The 24,331-nt window shown below is 45.5% G+C and overlaps 1 protein-coding gene across 5 annotated transcripts in view; it reads left to right on the plus strand.

Annotated features, from left to right (window-relative positions):
- The first annotated feature begins 370 nt into the window (after nucleotides 1–370).
- Nucleotides 371–24,331, plus strand: part of LOC122539530 (protransforming growth factor alpha-like) — a 55,067-nt gene continuing 31,106 nt past the window's right edge. Inside the window, exons 1-2 of one of the 5 annotated variants that reach the window (XM_087979890.1) lie at nucleotides 371–567; nucleotides 20,107–20,208. In XM_087979890.1, the coding sequence (XP_087836016.1) occupies nucleotides 498–567; nucleotides 20,107–20,208 (172 nt within the window). In that variant the 5' untranslated portion in view covers nucleotides 371–497. The remainder of the gene's footprint in view (nucleotides 568–20,106; nucleotides 20,209–24,331) is intronic. The other 4 variants (XM_087979889.1, XM_087979888.1, XM_087979887.1 and 1 more) reach the window with 4 other exon arrangements.

Genomic DNA, 24,331 nt, shown 5'->3' on the forward strand with positions numbered 1-24,331 from the left:
CCTCCCTCCTCACTCACTCCCCCTCCTCACCCTCCCCTCTCTGAATCCTCCCTCTCCCCGGGGCTAGTTGCTAGATGTACTCCACCCTGGGGGGGATGATCTCCCTCCTTCCCCACCCCCTCCCTCCATCCTCACCCCCCCTCCATCCCCATCCCCTCCCTCCATCTCCACCTCTACCCCCATCTCCCCCCCCCCTCCCTCTCCCTCTCCCCATCTCCATCCCCTCCCCCATCTCGTCCCCCCACCCCCTCCTCCATCCCCCTCCCCTATCTCCATCCCCACCCCCCGGGCTCCGCTCTCTGCGATCACTCGGAGTGACGCATGCGCCCGCCTGTGAGTGTCGGAGTGAAATGGAGTGAATGTGGAGGCAGAGCTGAGGGTGTGAACCCCTCAGGTAGGGAGCTGCGGCGGGGCGGGGCCGGGCCGGCTCCCACAGGGACACACACCGAGACACAGAGAGGGAGAGGGAGAGGGAGAGGTTCCCCGGGACTGCGCTGATGCAGCTCCAGCTGGTCCGGGCTGACAGTATGTGGCAGCGCAGACTGACCACACTCCTCCTGACCACAGGTAGGGAGGGGGTGGGGGTAGGGAGGGAGGGGGTGGGGATGGGAGGGTAGGGAGGGGGTGGGGGTGGGGATGGGGGGGGGTAGGGATGGGGGTGGGGATGGGAGGTGAGGGGAGGGGAGGGTAGGGAGGTGAGGGGAGGGGGGGCTGTGACGGGGGTGGGGGTGGCATTGAAGTCGGCTCAGGGCTTCAGGCTGCTCCTGCTCTGTCGCTGCAGCGAGATTCAGCATCGAATCGTCCCAGAGCAAATTACTGGCTGCACAGCACAGGAGCAGTCCCTTCGGCCCACCATGTCTGTGCCGACTGTGGTGCCATTCTAAATTAATCCCGCCCGCCCGCACATACTCCATATCCCTCTGTTCCCCGTGTCTTCATGCGTCTGACTAAATGCCTCTTAAAGGTAGCAATCATTTCTACCTTTACCCCCCACTGGCAGCACGTTCCAGACTCTGTAAAGACAAACTCACCTCACACATCTCATTTAAACTTTCTCCTCTCGCCTTAAACCAACTGCCCCCTAGTGAGAAACTGTATACAGTATGAGCAGGTACAAAAAGAGTTAAATTCAGGGTTGTGTAACAAAGATTCAGTGAGCATAACTTTGACCAGATAAGAATTTGTAGTAAACAATGAGGTGCTGGAGGCAAGGGCAGTGGGTTAATGAGGTGAAAAAGCATTCATTATGTAAGTCAGAAATCACACCACACCAGGTTATAGTCCAACAGGTTTATTTGGAAGCATTAGTTTTCGGAGCACTGCTCCTTCATCAGGTGGTTGTGGAGTTAAGATCATAAAACACAAGTTATAACAAAAGTTTTTTGCTTTTGTTGTGTGTCCTATGGACTAGTACTCCACAACCACCTGATGAAGGAGCGGCACTCCGTAAACTAATGCTTCCAAATAAACCTGTTGGACTATAACCTGGTGTGGTGTGATTTTTGACTTACATAATGAATGCTTTTTCACCTCATTGTCCATCCCAGACCAACACTGGCTCCTCCAAATCATGTTCATTAGGTGAAGCCAGTTAATAAGGTTAAGAACATCCATTGTATAACGCCAGATGGCTTAATATTAACTGTTGATGCTCGCTGATTGTAACAGTCACCCAATCAATATAGATGTTGCCTTATTTGGAGGCTGCTCCCTATAAGTGACTATATAATTCATTAAGAATCTGCTGTTCGAGAGAAGACAATAACTCAAGTCACTGTGCACGTGAGTGATCATTCTCTCTCCCTCCAGCGCCCGGAATAAAGATGAAGGAGGTAAAACTATATTGTGTCTCTGAGCATTTTGCTTTAACTGATACAGAGGTAGAGAAACGGGATGACACTAGTATTATACAGTATCCTGAACTAAGCAAAATAATGACATAAAAATGAGAATTTAATTTTTTTTGTGTACAGATACTCTTAATTACACAAATTTGACTTCAAAATGAATTGTATAATTTCGTTGAACACATGACGACCCAATCTAGCCAGCTGATCAACTGGAGTGATTTTCAACTCAATAGCTTAAATGAGTTTGCATAAACTTTTGAAAAGTCCCCTTGTGGGACCTGCTTTTTGTGGGGAGAAAGGATAAAGTATTCTGTGATTGCAGTGTTTCACCTGTTTTTGTGGTTGTATTTGACTGCAGCCACGTTCGGAAGTGTAACATTAACCCCCAGGGCAAATATTCTGACACATCTCCTGACAGGTCCAGGCAGGAGCCATCTCTGGGTTTATGAAGCAAGATTAACACCGTGTACTCTGCTACTAATATGCTCCCAGATTACAGGTGACCAATAGTTAGTATTTCATGTTTTTAACCAATTTGTGTGTCAGCTATGCCTCAGTGGGCAGCACTTGACTCAGTCACAAGGTTCTGGGTTCAATTGTTCCTCCAGGGTTTGGTCTGAACCTGCAGTCCTGAGGGAATGCTGCTCAGTCGGAGGTGCTATTTTACAGGTGAAACATTAGCTGGAAACGCTCTCTAGTGGATGTAAATGCTCCCATGGCTCTATGTTGTTGGGGAGCAGGTCAGTTCCCCTGGGGACCTGGCCCATTGTTTGTTTATCCTTCAATTGGCATCACAGAAACAGATTGTCAGCTCGACATTGTTGTTCAGAGGAGTTTGCTCAGTCTTTCCTGTCTTACTTCAGAGGCTGTACTTCAAAAAAATGTCATTGGCTGTAAAATGCTGAGTTGTGTAATGTTACAAAGCACACAACACCAGGTTATAATCTAACAGGTTTGTTTGGAAGCACTAGCTTTCGGAGCGCTGCTCCTTCATCAGGTGGCTGTGGATGTGACATTTATGTGAATAATTACATGTTTCTGTTGGTGTTTGTAAAAGGCATTTGGATTTCAGTTTGAGTTTTAAGTATCGGTGGTGGATAAGTAGGTGGTGATTCTGGACGATAGGATTTACATGCGTTTGGAGAGGGAAGGATTGGTTAGGGCTAGTCGGCATGGTTTTGTGTGAGGGAGATTGTGTCTCCCAAACTTGGTTAAGTTTTTTAATGAAACAACAAAGAAGATTGATGAGGGCAGAGCGGTAGACGTTTTTTACCTGGAATTTAGTAAAGCCTTTGACAAGGTTACACATGGTCGATTAAACTAGTAAAGTTAGATAACATGGGATTCGGGTTGAGCTTGCCATTGGATACAAAATTAGCTTAATGGCAGGAGACGGAGGGTGGTTTTTCAGACTGAGGCCTGTGACCAGCAGGTTCCCGCAAGGATCAGTTCTAGGTTCACTTTTTTGTGATGAGATTGTAGGAGGTATGGTTAGTAGGTTTGCAGGTGTCACCAAAATTGGTGGCATAGTGGACAGTGAAGAAGGTTATTTTAAGACTGCAAAGTGATCTTTATCAGTTGGGTCAATGGGCTGAGGAGTAGCAGATGGCGTTTAATTTGGATAAGTGTAAGGTATTGCATTTTGGTAAAACAAACAAAAGCAGGACTTAGACAATGAGTGGGAGGTGTGATGCTGCTGTTCCTTTAACAAGGTTACATTGTCCTTGTATTTTTTTCAGAGATGTCGTAAAAGTCACAGGTTAAGGGTTTCCATGGATTTTAGGGCTAGTTTGTTTACAGCTAACAGATACTGGCTCAGGCAAAAGGCTTTCAGGTTTTAAAAAAATTGTGCAATGAAAGGGGAGTGGCCAGTTCTCCCAGCTCCCAGTTCTCCCAGCTCAGCTTTTCTCTGATTTGGTTTGAACATAGAACAGCACAGCACGGTACAGGCCCTTCAGCCCTCATTGTTTTGCCAACCTTTTATCCTACTCTATAGTCAAACTAACCTACATATTCTTCATTTTATGTCATCCATGTGCCTATCCAAGTGTCGCTTAAATATCCCTAATGTATCTGACTCTACTACCATTGCTGGCAGTACATTCCGCGCACTCATCACTCTGTCTAAAGAACCGACCTCTAACATCTCCCCGAACCTTCCTCCAGTCACCTTTAAAATTATTCCCCTTGTGATAGCCATTTCTGCCCTAGGAAAAATGGCTATCCACTCTGACTATCCACTCTATCTATGCCTCTCATCAACTTGTACAACTCTATCAAGTCGCCTCTTATCCTTCTTCCCTCCAATGAGAAAAGCCTTAGCTCCCTCAACCTTTCTTCATAAGACATGCCCTCCAGGGCACTCAACGTCCTGGTAAATCTCCTCTGCGCCCTCTCTAAAACTTCCACATCCTTCCTGTATTGAGGCAACCAAAGCTGAACACAATATTGCAACTGTGGTCTAACCAAGTCTCTATAGAGCTGCAGCATAGCGTTGCGGCTCTTAAACTCAGTCCCCCTGCTAATGAAAGCCAGCACACCATACATCTTCTTAATGACCCTATCAACTTGGGTGGCAACTTTGGGGGATCTATGGACATGGATCCCAAGATCCCTCTGTTCCTCCACACTGCCAAGAATCCTGCCTCTAGCCCTGTATTCTGCATTCAAATCTGCCACTTCTCAGCCCAGTTCTGCATCCTATCAATGTCTGTTGCAACCTACAACAGCCCTCAACACTATGACTCACTCCACCAACCTTCGTGTCATCAGCAATCTTACTAACCCATCCTTCCACTTCCTCATCCAAGTCCTTTATAAAAATCACAAAGAGCAGAGTTCTAGAACAGATCCCTGCAGAACACCACTGGGTACCGAGCTCCAGGCTGAATAATTTCCATCTACTACCACCCTCTGTCTTCTATGGGCCAGCCAATTCTGTATCCAGACAGACAGGTTTCCCTGTATCCCATGCCTCCTTACTTTCTGAATGAGCCTACCATGAGGAACCTTATGAGACACCTTGCAAAAATCAATGTAAACTGCATCCATTGATCTATCTTCATCTATGTGTTTTGTCACATCCTCAAAGACTTCAAAAATATTTGTGAGGCATGACCTGCCCCTCACAAAGCCATGCTGACTATCTCTAATCAAACTATGGCATTTGAGTGGGAGCAGCGGCCGAGTTGAGGTGAACCCGGGAGACTACAGCTAAGGTAAGAGTTTTTTTTTTCAAAATTACTTACCTGTAGCGGGCATCGGTGTTTTGTTTTCTCTCTCCTTCACAGAAAGAGCGGGAGCAGCAGAGGAAGTGACGGCAAGCAGAGGGGCAGCCGAGACCCGGAAGCAGTTAGTGTAAGCTTAGCTGGGTTAGTTTTTTCCCCCTTTAAAAGCGTGAAGGAGAGGAACCCGAGGCACTACACGGGTAGTGCCTCCCACCCGCCCTCCATCTCTAACCTATTAATAACATCTGTTGTGGCAAGCAGGTAAGTGCTGAATTTTGCTTGTATTATTTAGATACAGTTTTTGTTTAAACAGTTAGCTTTAGAGGGATGGCAGTGAAGGCAGTGCAATGTTCCTCCTGCAACATGTATGAGGTGAGGGATGCCATCGACGTCCCTGCCGATTACACTTGCAGGAAGTGCACCCATCTCCAGCTCCTCCAAGACCGTGTTAGGGAACTGGAGCTGGAGTTGGATGAACTTCGGATCATTCGGGAGGCAGAGGGGGTCATAGATCAGAGTTATAGGGAAGTAGTAACTCCAAAGATGGCAGATAGATGGGTTACAGTGAGGGGGACTGGGAGGAAGCAGCCAGTGCAGGGACCTCCTGCGGCCATTCCCCTCAAGAACAAGTATACCGTTTTGGATACTTGTGGGGGGGATGACTTACCAGGGGTAAGTAACGGGGCTCAGGTCTCTGGCACGGAGCCTGTCCCCGTTACTCAGAAGGGAAGGGTGAAGAAGAGCAGAGCAGTAGTAATTGGGGACTCGATAGTTCGTGGCACAGATAGGCGGTTTTGTGGGAACGAGAGAGACTCACGTTTGGTATGTTGCCTCCCAGGTGCAAGGGTACGTGATGTCTCTGATCGTGTTTTCCGGGTCCTGGAGGGGGAGGGGGAGCAACCCGAAGTCGTGGTCCACATTGGCACCAACGACATAGGTAGGAGGAGTGCTGAGGATGTTAGACAGGCTTTCAGGGAGCTAGGTTGGAAGCTTGGAGTTAGAACAAACAGAGTTGTTGTCTCTGGTTTGTTACCCGTGCCACGTGATAGAGATTCGAGGAATAGGGAGAGAGAACAATTAAATGCGTGGCTTCAGGGATGGTGCAGGAGGGAGGGGTTCCAGTTTTTGGATAACTGGGGTTCTTTCTGGGGACGGTGGGACCTCTATAAACAGGATGGTCTACACCTGAACCTGAGGGGAACCAGTATCCTTGGGGGGATGTTTGCTAGTGCTCTTGGGGGGGGTTTAAACTAACTCGGCAGGGGCATGGGAACCCAGATTGTAGCTTCAGGGTGCAGGGCCTGGAATGTAGGGAGGTGAGGAACATGGCATCAATTTCCAAGGAGGGTGCCTGTAAACAGGGAAGTTGTTTGAAGTGTGTATACTTCAATGCAAGAAGTATACGAAATAAGGTAGGTGAACTTGCAGCGTGGGTTGGTACCTGGGACTTCGATGTTGTGGCTATTACGGAGACATGGCTAGAACAGGGACAGGATTGGCTGTTGCAGGTTCCGGGATTTAAATGTTTTAGTAGGTTCAGAGGTGGGGGTAAAAGAGGGGGAGGTGTGGCATTGCTTGTCAAAGACAGTATGACAGCGGTGGAAAGGACGATGGATGAGGACTTGCCATCTGAGGTAGTTTGGGCTGAGGTTAGGAATAGGAAAGGTGAGGTCACCCTGTTGGGAGTCTTTTACAGGCCTCCTAATAGTCCTAGAATCATTGAAGAAAGGATTGGGAAGGTGATTCAGGAGATGAGTGACAGTAATAGGGTGGTTGTTATGGGGGACTTTAACTTTCCTGATATTGATTGGGAAAGCTGTAGCTCAAGTTCGTTAGATGGGTCAGTGTTTGTTCAATGTGTGCAGGAGAGTTTCCTGACACAATATGTAGACAGGCCAACAAGAGGTGAGGCCATACTGGATTTGGTTCTGGGTAACGAACCAGGCCAGGTGTTAGAATTAGAGGTAGGTGAGCACTTTGGGGATAGTGACCATAATTCGGTGATTTTTACACTCGTGATGGAGAGGGATAAGTGTGTACTACAGGGCAAGAATTATAGCTGGGGTAAGGGAAATTATGATGCGGTGAGGCATGACTTAGGATGTGTGGCTTGGAAAAGTAGACTCCAAGGCAAGAGTGTAAATGATATGTGGAACTTGTTCAAGGGGCAACTATTGAGTGTCCTTGATAATTATGTACCTGTCAGGCAGGTAGGAAAGGGTCGTGCGAGGGAGCCGTGGTTTAATAAGGAATTGGAATCCCTTGTTAAATGGAAGAGGGCGGCCTATCTCAAGATGAGACGTGAAGGTTCAATTGGGGCGATTGAGAGTTATAGGGTAGCCAGGAAGGACCTGAAGAGAGAGCTAAAAGCAGCAAGGAGGGGACACGAAAGGTCCTTAGTAGATAGGATTAGGGAAAACCCTAAGGCTTTCTATAGGTATGTTAGGAATAAAAGAATGACTAGGGTAGGAATAGGTCCAGTCAAGGATAGTAGTGGGAAGTTGCGTGTGGAGGCGGAAGAGATTGGGGAGACACTGAATGAATACTTTTCTTCAGTATTCACTCAGGAACAGGGCATTGTTGTCGATGAGAATACTGAGGCACAAATAAGTAGAATGGATGGCTTTGAGGTATGTAGAGAAGAGGTGTTGGAAATCCTGGAAAATGTGAAAATAGATAAGTCCCCTGGGCCTGATGGCATTTATCCTAGGATTCTCTGGGAAGCAAGGGAGGAGATTGCAGAGCCATTGGCCTTGATTTTTATGTCCTCTTTGTCTACAGGAGTAGTCCCAGAAGACTGGAGGATAGCAAATGTGGTTCCCTTGTTCAAAAAGGGGAGTAGGGATAGCCCTAGTAACTATAGGCCGGTGAGTCTCACTTCTGTTGTGGGCAAAGTCTTAGAGAGAATTGTAAGGGATAGGATTTATGCACATCTAGATAGGAATAATGTGATCAAGGATAGTCAGCATGGTTTTGTGAAGGGCAAGTCGTGCCTCACAAACCTTATTGAATTCTTTGAAAAGGTGACGAAGGAGGTTGATGAGGGGAAAGCGGTAGATGTGGTATATATGGATTTTAGTAAGGCGTTCGATAAGGTTCCCCATGGTAGGCTACTGCAGAAAATACGGAGATATGGCATTGAGGGTGAGTTGGAGGTTTGGATTAGGAATTGGCTGGATGGAAGAAGACAGAGGGTAGTAGTTGATGGCAAAGTTTCTTCATGGAGTGCCGTCACTAGCGGTGTTCCGCAAGGATCTGTTTTGGGACCATTGCTGTTTGTCATTTTTATAAATGACCTGGAAGAGGGGTTAGAAGGTTGGGTGAGCAAGTTTGCGGATGACACGAAAGTCGGAGGAGTTGTTGACAGTGAGGAAGCATGTGGCAGGTTACAGCAGGATATAGAGAAGCTGCAGAGCTGGGCAGAAAGGTGGCAGATGGAATTCAATGTAGCTAAGTGCGAGGTGATTCACTTTGGGAAGAATAACAAAAAGATGGGGTACTGGGCTAATGGTCGGATACTTGGTAGTGTGGATGAGCAGAGGGATCTTGGTGTCCATGTACACAGATCTCTGAAAGTTGCCACCCAGGTAAATAGTGCGGTGAGGAAGGCATATGGCGTACTGGCTTTTATTGGTAGAGGAATTGAGTTCCGGAGTCCTGAGGTCATGATGCAGTTGTATAAGACTCTGGTACGGCCGCATCTGGAATATTGTGTGCAGTTTTGGTCGCCATACTATAGGAAGGATGTGGAGGCATTGGAACGGGTGCAGAGGAGGTTTACCAGGATGTTGCCTGGTATGAAAGGAAAATCGTATGAGGAAAGACTGAGGCACTTGGGGCTGTTTTCACTAGAGAAAAGAAGGTTTAGGGGTGACTTGATTGAGGTGTACAAGATGATTAGGGGGTTAGATAGGGTCGACAGTATGAACCTTTTCCCGCGTATTGAGTCGGGTATTACAAGGGGGCATAGCTTTAAATTAAGGGGGGGTAGATATAGGACTGATGTTAGGGGTAGGTTCTTCACTCAGCGAGTCGTTAGTTCATGGAATGCCCTGCCAGTAACAGTGGTGGACTCTCCCTCTTTATGGGCATTTAAGAGGGCATTGGATAGGTACATGGAGGATAGTGGGTTAGTGTAGTTTAGGTGGGCTTGGATCGGCGCAACATCGAGGGCCCAAGGGCCTGTACTGCGCTGTATTCTTCTATGTTCTATGTTCTATGTTCTATGTTCTATGTTCTATATGGTATTCCAAGTAACCAAAAATCCTGTCTCTCAGATTCCTCTCCAATAATTTGCCTACCACTGACATAAGACTGACTGATCTGTATTTCCCAGGATTATTCCTATTCCCTTTCTTGAACAAGAGAATAACATTTGCCTCCCTCCAATCATCTACTCCAGTGGCAGTGGGGATGCAAAGATCATAGCCAAAGGTGCAGCAATCTCTTCCCTCGCTTTCCGTAGTAACCTTAGGTATATCCTGTCTAGCCCAGAGGACTTATCTATCCTTATGCTTTTCAAAATTTTCAGCACATCCTCCTTCTTAACATCAACCTATTTGAGCTTATTAATCTGTTTCATGCTGTCCTCAGAAACGTCAAGATCCCTTTCAGTAGTGAATACTGAAGCAAAGTATTCATTAAGGACCTCCCCTACTTCCTCTGACTTCAGGCACAAGTTCCCTCCACTATCCCTGATTGGTCCTACCCTCACTCTAGCCATCCTCTCGTTCCTCACCTAAGTGTAGAACATCTTAGGGTTTTTGTTAATCCTACCTGCTAAAGCTTTTTCATGACCCCTTCTAGCTCTCCTAAGTCCATTCTTCAGTTCCTTCCTGGCCACCTAGTAACTACCTAGAGCCCTGTCTGATCCTTGCTTCAGCAGTATTAAGTAAGCTTCCTTCTTCCTCTTGACTAGATGTTCCACATCCCTTGTCACCCAAGGTTCCTTCACCCTCCATCCCTTCCTTGGCTCAGTGGGACAAACCTGTCCAGCACTATCAGCAGGTGCTTCCTAAACAACCTCCACATTTCTGTCATGCATTTCCCTGAGAATAGGTCTGGCTGTTCACTGAAAGCAGGCTGTCAGTTGTGAAGCTGCTGGACCCAAAGAATACGCCCCATGCTGACCTTCCCTCTCACTGACCTTTCTCCTGTAAGACCCTGGGTTTGATTTTACGTTTTAGTGCCAAGCGATGTTCGTGGGGATTGTTGCAAGTATTTGTAACACCATCGTTAAGTTGGGATGGCCTGTGGGGTTTTCGGGGAGGGTAAGTTATTCTGGATTCTATTCTCTTTTGTTTGTGTTTAATTCAGTAATCTTGTAAATAAATTCTGTTTTGTTTAAGACTAAGTGGTTTGACCAACTGCATCCCTCCTGGAAGATCCACGCTACACCTGATTAAAACAACAAACAAAGTTAGGGAGGGGCTACTTTCTTGGAATGTTTTGAGGGGATCTGGCCTGGTCCATAACAGTAGGCCCCTGGTAGTGGTATAAAACAGAGAGGGATGGGGGTGAGCTGCTGCCTCACAGCCGCCAGGGGCCAGGGTTCGATTCCAGCCTTGGGCGACTGTCTGACATTCTCTCCGTGTCTGCGTGGGTTTCCTCCGGGTGTTCCGGTTTCCTCCTACGGTCCAAAGACGTGCAGGTTAGGTGAACTGACCATGCTAAATTGCCCATAGTGTTCAGGGATGCGTAGGTTAGGTGCATTAGTCAGGGAAGATGTAGAGTAATTGGGGAGGGGAATGGGTCTGGTAAGATTACTCTTTGGAGGATTGGTGTGGACTTGTTGGGCCAAATAGCCTGTTTCCACACTGAAGGGATTCTGTGTATAATTGTTTGAAGTTTGCCTCACAGGTGTCAAAGGCGTTTCTCATGCCCGTCTTGGTTGCTCAGACCTTTGAGTATTAGGATTTGCGGCGTCATGTTGAGGTTGTACAAGACTTTGGTGAGGCCTCTTCTGGAACACTGTGTCCAGTTCTGGTCATCTTGTTGTGAGAAGGGTATTATCAATCTGGAAAGGGTTCTGAAAAGATTTACCAGGATGTTGCCGAGAATGGACCGTTTGAGATATAAGAATAGACGCAATAAGCTGGGACATTTTTCACTGGAGCATTGGAGGTTGAGGAGTGACCTTATACAGGTTTATAAAATCATGAAGGGCATGGATAAGGTGCATGACAAGGGTCACTTTCCTGGGGTGGGGGAGTTAAAACTAAGGATCATTTTTTACTGTGAAAAGGGAAAGATTTATAACGTGTATGAGGGGCAACTTGTTTACACAGAGATTGGTCATGTGTGGAATGAAGTTCAAGAGAAAATGGTAGATGAGGGTATGATTACAACGTTTAAAAGATATTTGGATAAGTGAATAGGAAAGGTTTGGTTTGGATATAGGCCAAGTGCTGGCAGGTGAGACTAGGTTAGTTTGGGATTTTGGTCGGTATGAATTTCTTGGACTGAAGGGTCTGTTTCTTTGCTGTATGACTCAATGACTGTCTAACTTACAAAGGAAGTTCTGGTTCACTGGACAATTAGTGAGTTTTGAGAAGGTTTGTTGCTCAGGTTGAGGTTCTGGATATAGGTTTGCTCGCTGAGCTGAAAGGTTCATTTTCAGATGTTTAGTCACCATACTAGGTAACATCTTCAGTGAGCCTCTGGACGAAGCACTGCTGGTATTTCCTGATTTCTATTTATGTTTGGGTTTCCTTGGGGTGGTGATGTCATTTCCTGTGGTGGCATCATTTCCTGTGGTGATCTTATTTCCTGTTCTTTTTCTCAGGGTGTAGTAAATGGAATCCAAGTCAATGTGGTTATTGATTGAGTTCCGGTTGGAATGCCATGCTTCTAGGAATTCTCATGCGTGTCTCTGTTTGGTTTATCACCACAGGAAATGACATTACCAACCCAAGGAAACCCAAACATATAAATAGAAAGCAGGAAACACCAGCAGTGCTTCATCTGGAGGCTCACTGAAGATGTTACCTTGTATGGTGATGAAATGTTTGAAAATGAACCCTCTAACTCAGCAAGCAAACCTACATCTATCATTGGACAATCACTAGATGATCTTATTAAAAGGCATCGCAGCTTTGAGGTGCCAATGGCCTATCGTCCTGTTCCTGTGTCTTCTCTTTGCAACAGGTAGTTACTGACCATGTAACTTGCTGCCTGTGGAAGCAGAAACAATTAATTTCAGAGAGAGATTGATGGTCCCTCAAGGGAAATAAAACAGCAAGCAATTGGAGAAAAGAGAGAGGGACAAATAGGTTTGACAAGATTGTGATAGATGGACTGAATGGCCTCCTCCTGTTCTGTAGTGACTATATTGCTAATGATTGGGTAAGGTGTTGCCTTGATTTAAAAATTAGAAAAAGGCAAAAGATGTATGTTTGATACAATTCCTTTATAACCTAAGGATGGCAAATCATTTTGCAGCCAATGAAGGAATTTTTGAACTGTTGTAAGAAACACAGAAGTCAATCCACACAGAACAAGATCCTGCAAGGCAGATCAACTGTTATTAGTGGGTATCGGATGAGATATTAATGTTGGTCAGGATGCTGGCAAGAATTCCGCTGCTTGTGTAGTACTGTAAGAAATTCACCAAGGGTCCTCAGACAGCACCTTCCAAACCTACGACCAGGACAAGGGCAGCAGGGGACACCCTCTGCAAGTTCCCCTCCAAGCCACTCCTGAGTTGGAAATGTATCACCGTTCCTTCAGTGTCACTGAGTCAGAATCCTGGAATTCCGTCCCTAAGGGCATTGTGGACTGTAGCGATTCAAGAAGGCAGCTCACCCCCACCTTCTCAAGGGGGCAACTAGGGACGGGCCAGCAATGCCCACATCACACGAGTGAATAATAGTAAATAGCGAATAGATCTGATATATCCATTTGAGTGAGCTTTGGGATCTCAGTTTTACATCCCATCCATAGGCCACAGCTCTGTTAGTGCCACACACCCTCTGATGATACCATGGTGTATTTTGCTAATGATTGAGAGGGATTAGACAGAATGAATTTGTTGTTTTCTTTGTGTATAGGACATATCTGGGCAATGTTCTGAAATGCCAGGTCTTACTGGAACAGCTTGGCTCAGCGTGGCTAGCTCTGGAGCACAAGTCTTCAGTATTATTGCCAGATTGTTGTCAGACCCATAGTCTGTGCTGTATCAGTGCCTTCAGCCCTTTCTTATCACATGGAGTGCATCGGATTGGCTGAAGACTGGAATCCGTGATGCTGGGGAGGCCCGGACAAGGCTGGAATGATTCACATACTCAGCACTTCTGGCTTAAAATAGTTCCTTAGATTTTTACATTGATGTTCTGGGATCCTCCATCATTGAGGATGAGGATATTTGTGGTGCCTCCTCTTCTCATTAATTGCCCCTATCATTTATATTTCTGTTGCAAAGGATTTATCATGTGATTAACTTTACAGTTTCAATCAAACATGTAAAAGAGACTATGGTCTATTACTGTTTACAAATAAAAAGTAATTTTGGAAAGCAGTATTGAGAAATGTTTTAGACAGAGATAATGGATGTTTTATTGATTTAATTGTTGAACACAGTCTTGAAAATTTCAACTGGGTCTATGCTGCCATGGCCTAGCAACAGCCTCTGGATTGAGGTAATGGATGTTTTTGCAGTATACCCCTGGAAGTTGTGGCTTGTTGCTGAAGAACTTCACAAGGATGTTGTTTCTCTGTAAGAGACTGAGCTTAGATCTGAATGCAGTGTTCCTGTGATCCCTCACATTTAAGTAGTTTGGACAAACTCTGATAAGTTTCAAATATCAGGATTCATAACCATTTCTAAACCGAATCTGAAAGCTAGCCTGAAAATTGCCCATCGTTCTATGACTGACAGAAAAATGAACTCATCATCAAGAAAGTGAAGGAACTGAGAAATTACCGGATTCTACCCTTTCACTTTAAACTCTTGATATTTCTGCAAAGCTATGTAGTGTATGTCATAGTCATAGAGTCATGGAGATGTACAGCATGGAAACAGACTCTTCGGTCCAACTTGTCCATGCCAACCAGATATCCTATATTAATCTAGTCACATCTGCTAGCACTTGGCCAGTATCCCTCTAAATCCTTCCTATTCATATACCCATCCAGATACATTTTAAATGTTGTAATTGTACCAGCCTCCACCACTTCCTCTGGCAGCTCATTCCATACATGCACCACCTTTTGCATGAAAAGGTTGCACCTTAGGTCCCTGTTAAATCTTTCCCTTCTCACCCTACACTTATGCCCTCTAATTCTGGATTCACCTGTCCTACTTGAGTATGAACACCCTTGTGCTGCTGTGGGAAGACCCACAATGTCCTTAAGGGAGGGAATTCCAGGATTTTGACCCAGTGACACTGAAGGAACAGCAATATATTTCCAAGTCAGGATGGTGACTGGCTTGGAGGGGAACGTGCAGGTGGTGGTGTTCCCATGAATCTGCTGCCCTTGTCCTTCTAGACAAAAGTGGTCATGGATTTGGAAGATGCTGTCAGTGGATGTTTGGTGAATTTCTACAGTGCATCTTGTAGATAGTACACACTGCTGCTACTGAGCCTCGATGGTGGAAGGAGTGAATGTTTGTGGATGTGGTGCCAATCAAGCACCTGCTTTGTCCTGGATGGTGTCGAGCTTCTTGAGTGTTGTTGGAGCTGCCCCCATCCGGGCAAGTGGGAAATATTCCATCACACTCCGGACTTGTGCCTTGTAGATGGTGGACAGGCTTTGGGGAGTCAGGAGGTGAGTTACCTGCCACAGTATTCCTAGCCTCTGACCTGCTGTTGTAGTGAAGGTGTTTATATAGAACATAGAACATAGAACAATACAGCACAGAACAGGCCTTTCGGCCCAGGATGTTGTGCCGAACATTTGTCCTAGCTTAAGCACCCATCCAGGTACCTATCCAATTGCCGCTTAAAGGTCACCAAAGATTCTGACTCCACCACTCCCACAGGCAGCGTATTCCATGCCCCCACCACTCTCTGGGTAAAGAACCCACCCCTGACATCTCCCCTATACCTTCCACCCTTCACCTTAAATTTATGTCCCCTTGTAACACTCTGTTGTACCCGGGGAAAAAGTTTCTGACTGTCTACTCTATCTATTCCTCTGATCATCTTATAAACCTCTATCAAGTCACCCCTCATCCTTCCCCGTTCCAACAAGAAAAGGCCGAGCACTCTCAACCTATCCTCGTACGACCTATTCTCCATTCCAGGCAACATCCTGGTAAATCTTCTCTGTACCCTCTCCAAAGCTTCCACATCTTTCCTAAAGTGAGGCGACCAGAACTGCACACAATACTCCAAATGTGGCCTAACCAAAGTCCTGTACAGTTGCAACATCACTTCACGACTCTTGAATTCAATCCCTCTGCCAATGAACGCTAATACACCATAGGCCTTCTTACAAGCTCTATCCACCTGAGTGGCAACTTTCAAAGATCTATGAACATAGACCCCAAGATCCCTCTGTTCCTCCACCTCACTAAGAACCCTACCATTAACCCTGTATTCCGCATTCTTATTTGTCCTTCCAAAATGGACAACCTCACACTTGGCAGGGTTGAACTCCATCTGCCACTTCTCAGCCCAGCTCTGCATCATATCTAAGTCTCTTTGCAGCCGACAACAGCCCTCCTCACTATCCACAACTCCACCAATCTTCGTATCATCTGCAAATTTACTGACCCACCCTTCGACTCCCTCATCCAAGTCATTAATAAAAATTACAAACAGCAGAGGACCCAGAACTGATCCCTGCAGAACTCCACTTGTAACTGGGCTCCAGGCTGAATATTTGCCATCTACCACCACTCTCTGACTTCGACCGGTTAGCCAGTTTTCTATCCAATTGGCCAAATTTCCCTCTATCCCATGCCTCCTGATTTTCCGCATAAGCCTACCATGGGGAACCTTATCAAATGCCTTACTAAAATCCATGTATACTACATCCACTGCTCTACCCTCATCCACATGCTTGGTCACCTCCTCAAAGAATTCAATAAGACTTGTAAGGCAAGACCTACCCTTCACAAATCCGTGCTGGCTGTCCCTAATCAAGCAGTGTCTTTCCAGATACTCATAAATCCTATCCCTCAGTACCCTTTCCATTACTTTGCCTACAACCGAAGTAAGACTAACTGGCCTGTAATTCCCGGGGTTATCCCTATTCCATTTTTTGAACAGGGGCACAACATTTGCCACTCTCCAGTCCCCTGGTACCACCCCCGTTGACAGTGAAGACGAAAAGATCATTGCCAACGGTACTGCAATTTCCTCTCTTGCTTCCCACATAATCCTAGGATATATCCCGTCAGGCCCGGGGGACTTGTCTATCCTCAAGTTGTTCAAAATGTCCAACACATCTTCCTTCCTAACAAGTATCTCCTCTAGCTTACCAGTCCGTTTCACACTCTCCTCTTCAACAATACGGTCCCTCTCGTTCGTAAATACTGAAGAAAAGTACTCATTCAAGACCTCTTCTATCTCTTCCGACTCAATACACAGTCTCCCACTACTGTCCTTGATCTGACCTACCCTCGTTCTCGTCATTCTCATGTTTCTCACATACGCATAAAATGCCTTTGGGTTATCCTTGATCCTATCCGCCAAAGATTTTTCATGCCCTCTCTTGGCTCTCCTAATCCCTTTCTTCAGGTCCCTTCTGGCTATCCTGTATCCCTCCACTGCTCTGTCTGAACCCTGTTTCCTCAACCTTACGTAAGCCTCCTCCTTCCTCTTTACAAGACATTCAACCTCCCTCGTCAACCAAGGTTCCCTCACACGACCATTTCTTTCCTGCCTGACAGGTACATACATATCAAGGACACGTCGTATCTGTTCCTTGAAAAAGTTCCACATTTCCATGACATCCTTCCCTGACAGCCTATGCTCCCAACTTATGCTCCTCAGATCCTGTCTTACAGCATCGTAATTACCCTTCCCCCAATTGTAAAACCTACCCTGTTGCACGCACCTATCTCTCTCCATAACCAAGGTGAAAGTCACAGAATTGTGGTCACCATCACCAAAATGTTCACCCACTAACAAGCCCATCACTTGTCCCGGTTCATTACCAAGTACCAAATCCAATATGGCCTCCCTCTGGTCGGGCAGTCTACATACTGTGTTAGAAAAGCTTCCTGGACACACTGCGCAAACACCGCCCCATCCAATCTACTTGATCTAAAGAGCTTCCAATCAATATTTGGGAAGTTGAAATCGCCCATGACTGCTACCCTGTGGCTTCTGCACCTTTCCAAAATCTGTTTCCCAATCTGTTTCTCCACATCTCTGCTGCTATTGGGGGGTCTATAGTATATGGTGAGTCCAATTCAGTTTCTGGTTAATGGTAACCCTCAGAATGTTGATAGTCGAGGATTCCATGATTGTAATGCCATTGAATGCCAAGGTTATATTATTTTTTGTTTGGGATGGTCATGACTTGGCATTTATGTGGTGTCAATGTTACTTGCCACTTGTCAACCCAAGCCTGGATATTGTCCAGATCGTGATGCATTTGAACACTGACTGATTCAGTGTCTGAGGAGTCGTAAGTGGTGCTGAACATTGTGCAATCATAGAGATGTACAGCACAGAAACAGATCCTTAGGTCCTACCCGATTCCCACTTCTGTCGTTACGATGGAGGGAAGGTCATTGATGAAGCAGCTGAAGATGGTTGGGCCTAGGACACTACCCTGAGGAACTTGTGCAAAGATGTCTTGGAGCTGAGATTTCTGACCCCCAACAACAACACCCAGCTTCCTATGTGTCAGCTGTCATGCACTAGTGTAGTAGGGCTTGATTTCCCATTTGATTTTTGTGGAGTCATCATGAAAGTTAAAGATTTTTAAAAGTGTGCAGAATTCCCTAATTTACTTGACTTTCAAATTCAGGTGGACAGAAAATGTGGGCCAGATTTCTGTAACTGATCAAGAATTGATATTTATTGCAAATCAAAACATTTAACTACAGATGAGTAATTGTGAACTGAGGACATCTATCTGTAACAGTTAAAGCTCTAACCCTGTTCTAAGCAGTCCCTACACAGGTAGATAGGAAGGAAATCACGAGTGTTCCAGGCAGAGGGAAAGATTGGGAAGGCTGTTTAATGTTCCCTGTTTACAGGGTTCACTGAGATGTTGCTTTATAATTTGTCAGGACATGCTGCTCCTGGATTCTCCTTTGCTAGTTGCTTTTACTTTCTTGTCAAAGGCACAGGGTGGCTGGTTCACACTTTATTATGTCTCTGGCTTAATAGCTTACATAGCTTACAACAATAACTAAGGGAAAAAAATAAACTGGCTTTCCTTCGGCTTATGTTGGTGCAGAGACAGGAGGTAGTTCTTGCTCTTACCGGGAACCAATAGATCAGTGAACCTTACTTTGGTAGTGGGTAAAGTTTTTTGGAAAGGATTATAAGAGATTAGATTTATAATTATCTAGAAAGCAATAAATTGATTAGGGATAGACAACACGGTTTTGTGAAGGTTAGGTCGTGCCTCGCAAACCTTATTGAGTTCTTTGGGAAAGTGACCAGATAGATGGCTGAGGGTAAAGCGGTTGATGTGGTGTATATGGATTTCAGTGAGGCGTTTGATAAAGTTCCCCAAGATAGGCTATTGAACCAAACACTGAAGCATGGGATTGAGGGGGATTTAGCAGTTTGGATCAGAAATTGGCCAGCTGAAAGGTGACGAGTATGGTGGCTGATGGGAAATATTCATCCTGAGGAGAAAGTGAGGTCTGCAGATGCTGGAGATCAGAGCTGAAAATGTGTTGCTGGAAAAGCGCAGCAGGTCAGGCAGCATCCAGGGAACAGGAGAATCGACGTTTTGGGCATAAGCCCTTCTTTAGGAAGGAAGCCCTTCTTCCTCTGCACCCGATGTGGCCTCCTCTATATTGGGGAGACAGGCCGGCTACTTGCGGAGCGTTTCAGAGAACACCTCTGGGACACCCGGACCAACCAACCCAACCACCCTGTGGCTCAACATTTCAATTCCCCCTCCCACTCCACCAAGGATATGCAGGTCTTTGGACTCCTCCATCGTCAGACCACAACAAAACGACGGTTGGAGGAAGAACGCCTCATCTTCCGCCTAGGAACCCTCCAACCACAAGGGATGAACTCGGATTTTGCCAGTTTCCTCATTTCCCCTCCCCCCACCCTGTCTCAGTCAAATCCATCGAATTCAGCACCGCCTTCCTAACCTGCAATCTTCTTCCCGACCTCTCCGCCCCCACCCCAGTCTGACCTATCACCCTCACCTTGACCTCTTTCCACCTATCACATTTCTGACGCCCCTCCCCCAAGTCCCTCCTCCCTACCTTTTATCTTAGCCTGCTGGACAAACCTTCCTCATTCCTGAAGAAGGGCTTATGCCCAAAACGTCGATTCTCCTGTTCCCTGGATGCTGCCTGACCTGCTGCGCTTTTCCAGCAACACATTTTCAGCAATATTCATCCTGAGTTCAGTTACTAGTGGTGTACCATAATGATCTGTTTTGGGTGCACTGCTGTTTGTCATTTTTATAAATGACCTGGATGAGGCCATAGAAGGATGGGTTAGTAAATGGGAAGAGAGAATAAAACTCTCACAGTTTTATAGTCCTTGGAGGGCTTATAACCTGACACTACAGTGGTGTAATTGTCAACTAGAAATATTTGGGCATGGGAAAGCAGCTAAGTGTGCTTTAGAATAGTCAGGGCTAGAGGTAACTAAAACGTGAATAGGTTTTCAGAGGTGGATAAACTGAATCAGGGACAGTGTCGGATATTTAACTGGAGGTGAAATGGACAGTGTTGGTAATGATGCTGATAAGTGCCTAAAAAAATTAATTCCAAGGTCACTGAAGGGGAGCCTCATGCAAAGCATTCAGAACTGTCATGGATCAGTTGGGCTGAATGGCCTGTTTCTCAGCTGGATCTGCCTTGCAATTTTACCCAAACAAATAGATTTGTTTGTAGCTGAAAATTAAAACACTGTTTTTAACTTGTTTAGGTTGGGCCTGGTGTAATCAAACAGCTTCTGATGTGAATCCTACCCTTACAATGGAAGCAGAGAAATCTTTATGTGCATCGGGGAGGCAAATGAACTGCACAGGTATGAAAGCACAGTCTGTGCTGTAAATAATCTCAGCGTAGCCATGGCATTCATGTGTGTGACATGGATAGATCTCACAAGTCCATGAGGATGTTCCTAAATCCCTCAGGTCCAAAAATATTAAAGGGATATCGAGATGAGGTCCTAAAGGTGAGATGAGGTCCTAAAGCTAAGTTAAGGGGTTAATGAATGGATCAAGAGAAACTATAACCTTGGATTGTGGGGAGTGATGTTTTAAATGATGTCAGAAAGCACTTCTTCACACAATGAGGAACTCTGTCCCCCAAAACCCTGTGGAGCGCGGGGTTGAAATATGTAAGTCAAAACTGAGATTGATAGGTTTTTATTGTACAAGTTTATTAAGGGTTACGGAACCAGAATGAGTGGATAGAGTTAAGGCACAGATAAGGCAGAAACCCAGCTGAATTGTATAGCAGGCTAGAAGGCCAAATGCTGAAAATGTGTTGCTGGAAAAGCGCCAGCAGCAGGTCAGGCAGCATCCAAGGAGCAGGAGAATCGACGTTTCGGGCATGAGCCCTTCTTCATTCCTGAAGAAGGGCTCATGTCCGAAATGTCGATTCTCCTGCTCCTTGGATGCTGCCTGACCTGCTGCTGGCGCTTTTCCAGCAACACATTTTCAGCTCTGATCTCCAGCATCTGCAGTCCTCACTTTCTCCTAGAAGGCCAAATGGTCTTTCCTGCTGAAGGGCTTTTGCCCGAAACATCGATTTTCCTGCTCCTCAGATGCTGCCTGACCTGCTGTGCTTTTCCAGCACCTCTCTAATCTTGATTCTGATCTCCAACATCTGCGTTCCTCACTTCTGTGTAGAAGGCCAAATGGCCTCCTCCTGCTCCAACCTTCCTGTTAGCAGCACTGTGGAGTGATCTGAAGATGTGAAAGGTGCTATAAAAATGCAATATTTTTTTCCATTGCACGTTTGAGATGACTGCAAAGCTGTCTTTGGTGTGTAAAATCCTAACCTGGTTCAGTTGATTTTTAAAACTGAAATCAGAAACATCCTGATTACAGCACTGACATCAATTAGATCGAACACGCAGAAAAGGAAACCTTGTTGTGAAACCTCCTGCCAAATCTTTTTTAGAATTACAATAATCTTGAGAATTGCTGTCTTGTAATTCTTTCTTAAATAATTGACCTTTTGGGTGATGGGATTCAGTGAGGCCGACGCAGAGAAAACATTCCCTTTCTGTGATGAAGACAGAATCTTTCTCCTATTTTTTTCTTTTATTCATTAGTGGAATGTGGGGGTCGCTGGCTGGGTCAGCATCTACTGTCTGTCCCAAGTTGCCTCTTGAGAAGGTGGGGGTGAGCTGCCTTCTTGGCCCGCTGCAGTCCATGTGCTGTAGGTAGACCCACCATGCCCTTGGGGAGGGAATTCCTTTTCTTTCTCTAAGCCCTCCTCCCACCCCTCCCCCTTCAGGTATCACACCCTAACACAGCACTGATGACCATGAACTTCCAGCCACTGGTCCCTGATATTTCTTGCGAAACTGTAGGGGTGGTTTTTCACGGCCTTCTGAACAATAGACTCTTTCCTTCTTACTGTCTCCCTAAGGGGTAATTGGAAACATTCACAGGTGGATACCCTGCCTGCTTGGCTGTGTAATGAAGATATTATTAACCATCAGGTCCTGGAGTGGAATTTGAACCTGGAGCATCTGGGGTTAGAGGTAGAGAGTCTACCCATTGTGCCACAAGATTTCCTTCAGGCTATAATGAGGATCACTGAATTAGGGGAGGTGATGACCTAGTGGTATTATCACTGGGCTGTTATTCCAGAGACCCCCGATAATGTTCTGGGGACCTGGGATTGAGTCACACCATGGCAGATGGTAGAATTTAAGCTCAATAAAACTTTGGAATTAAGAACATTGGAAAAACCCATATGGTTCACTAATGTACTTTAGGGAAAGAATTTACAACCTGGTCTGGTCTACGTGTGACTCCAGACCCACAGCAAATCTTAACTCTAGGCCAAGTCAGTTACCGATAGGCAATAAGTGAATGTGTTAAATTCATTTATTAAAAATAAGATGGTCATTAATGAAAGCAGTAAGGAATTCAGAACAAGCATCTTTACTCAGAGTGTTGGGAGAATGTGGAGCTTAGGAGTGGTTGAGTTGAGTAGATTTTAAGGAGAAGTTGGTAAAACAGAGAGAAAGGATTGGGAGGAGACTCCTGTGGATCAGAAACTCCAGCCTGGCCTGTTTCTGGAGAATGGACTTGGCGCAGCTCTCTTCTCTCTATCTGCAACAAGTTATTTATTAATATACATTCCAAGATTGTCAGAATCATTGGTTTCTCTGTGAGTGTATTGGTACATAAACCTGCTGGCTTTACATGAGTAGTTCAGAAACCTCCGGTCACAAATCCCAATTCCAAGTATGGGTATGCCCTGTGGGTCCAAATGAGTACCCCCTTCCCACCTCCCCCTGCACCTCACTTGGATCAACTTCCAGAGGAGAGCTCTGTGTCTGCTCAATCCTGACCTTAAACTGACACAGCAATTCCAGGAGAATGGGATTATTTATTTTTTGATGCTGAGGATATGGATGTCACTGGCTGGGCCCAGCATTTATTACCTGTCCCTAGTTGCCCCTTGAGAAGGTTATGGTGAATTGCCTCCTTGAAGCACAGAGAGTGTGGGGGTAGAATCCTTGTGTATATTTAGGGCTGCGAGAAAGACATTCTCCATCGGTTGGGGAATCGAGGTTTATGGGGAAAGAGCAGGGAAGTGGTTTTGAGGAATATTGGATCAGCCATGATCCTTTTGAACATTTTGAGAGGCCAAGTGTTCTTCTTTCTTATATGCTGTAGATTGGCCATTAGGGAGGGAATTCCAAGATTTTTACCCAGTAACACTGAAGGAACGGCAATGAAAAGTCTTTGACCTGAAACATTATTCCCATTTCTCTCTCCACGTGTACTGCCAAACTCCGAGTTTCTCTGACATATCTGTCGTTTATTGCATGTTTCCAACCTTTGTCATCTTTTGCATTTGTAATCCTTAAATGTTATGATGTCATATTTTGTGTTATTGTGCTGCTGTGAAACATCTTGAGACATTTTATTACTTTAAAGGTGCTATATAAATGTAGGTTCTTGTTTTATTGTTGCTTTCAGTAATTTGCATAAAATGTCTGCCTTCTAAATCTTCCAGATGTGGGTAAGTGGTGGTAAAATGGGAAAATAATTGAGAATATCTGGGAAAGAGAGCGGGGATATATAAAACAGAGTTTGATGGCACCTTCTCTCTCCTGCCTCATCTCAGGGGCTAGTGTGAGGGCAATGGGGAGAATGCACTCCTCCTGACCTGTAAAACCTCGATTGGAAAACCCACTTCTGCTTTTCCTCATCTTCCATCCTGTCGAGCAATCCGAGATCTTGGAATACATTTTAACTTGTCTCCTGAGCTCCGTCAACACAGTTTTAAAAGTAATGTGCGTTCTCAGAATGATTTTACAGTTGCAGTCATCACCCTGGTGTTCAGATGCCAAAGATAGACTACAAAGTACTCGGAAAGCTTTGTTCTTGTACTTATGATGTTATTTGAACTCTTCTGTTGCTTTGTAATTGCTCTAAGGCTCCTATGAATCGTTTACAATTTTAATTAATTTTCAACAGCTTCATAAGTGACTTTTTTTTTAAGTGGGTCGACCCCTGTGTTCGGTCTGTCCCCCAGTTCTCAGAGGGCTAAGTGTGGTCACTGATCATCATTTTCTGCTGTTGTGCTGATTATCTCCCAGGTGATTAGAGGCCGCCCTGATTCACACTGGAGGGACACTGATGCTTTTGTAAAAGATTTTTTTTTCACTCCTTTATTCTTTTGTAAACTCGAGCTGATGAAGCTTGCTCCTTGATGTGGCCAATGAAGCTGAGGAGTGGTGATGAAGTCAGTCAGAGGGTTGGAGAACATGTTGAATTATAATTCATCACTTAACCTGCACACCGCCCCACTCCCCACGCACCCCAAGCACCCATCCCCGACAACTGCTTCTTCCATTCTATTCCTGCTCTTAAAAAGAATAAGAACGAGAAAGGCACAGATTTAAAGGGATGTGCAAACAAAGCAGAGGTGACATGAGGAAAAAAACCTCTTCA

Source organism: Chiloscyllium plagiosum, unplaced genomic scaffold (genome assembly GCF_037043375.1).
Source record: "Chiloscyllium plagiosum isolate Xiang-an unplaced genomic scaffold, Cpla_swu_hap1 HiC_scaffold_36, whole genome shotgun sequence".
In the NCBI taxonomy this organism is placed as follows: Eukaryota; Metazoa; Chordata; class Chondrichthyes; order Orectolobiformes; family Hemiscylliidae; genus Chiloscyllium; species Chiloscyllium plagiosum.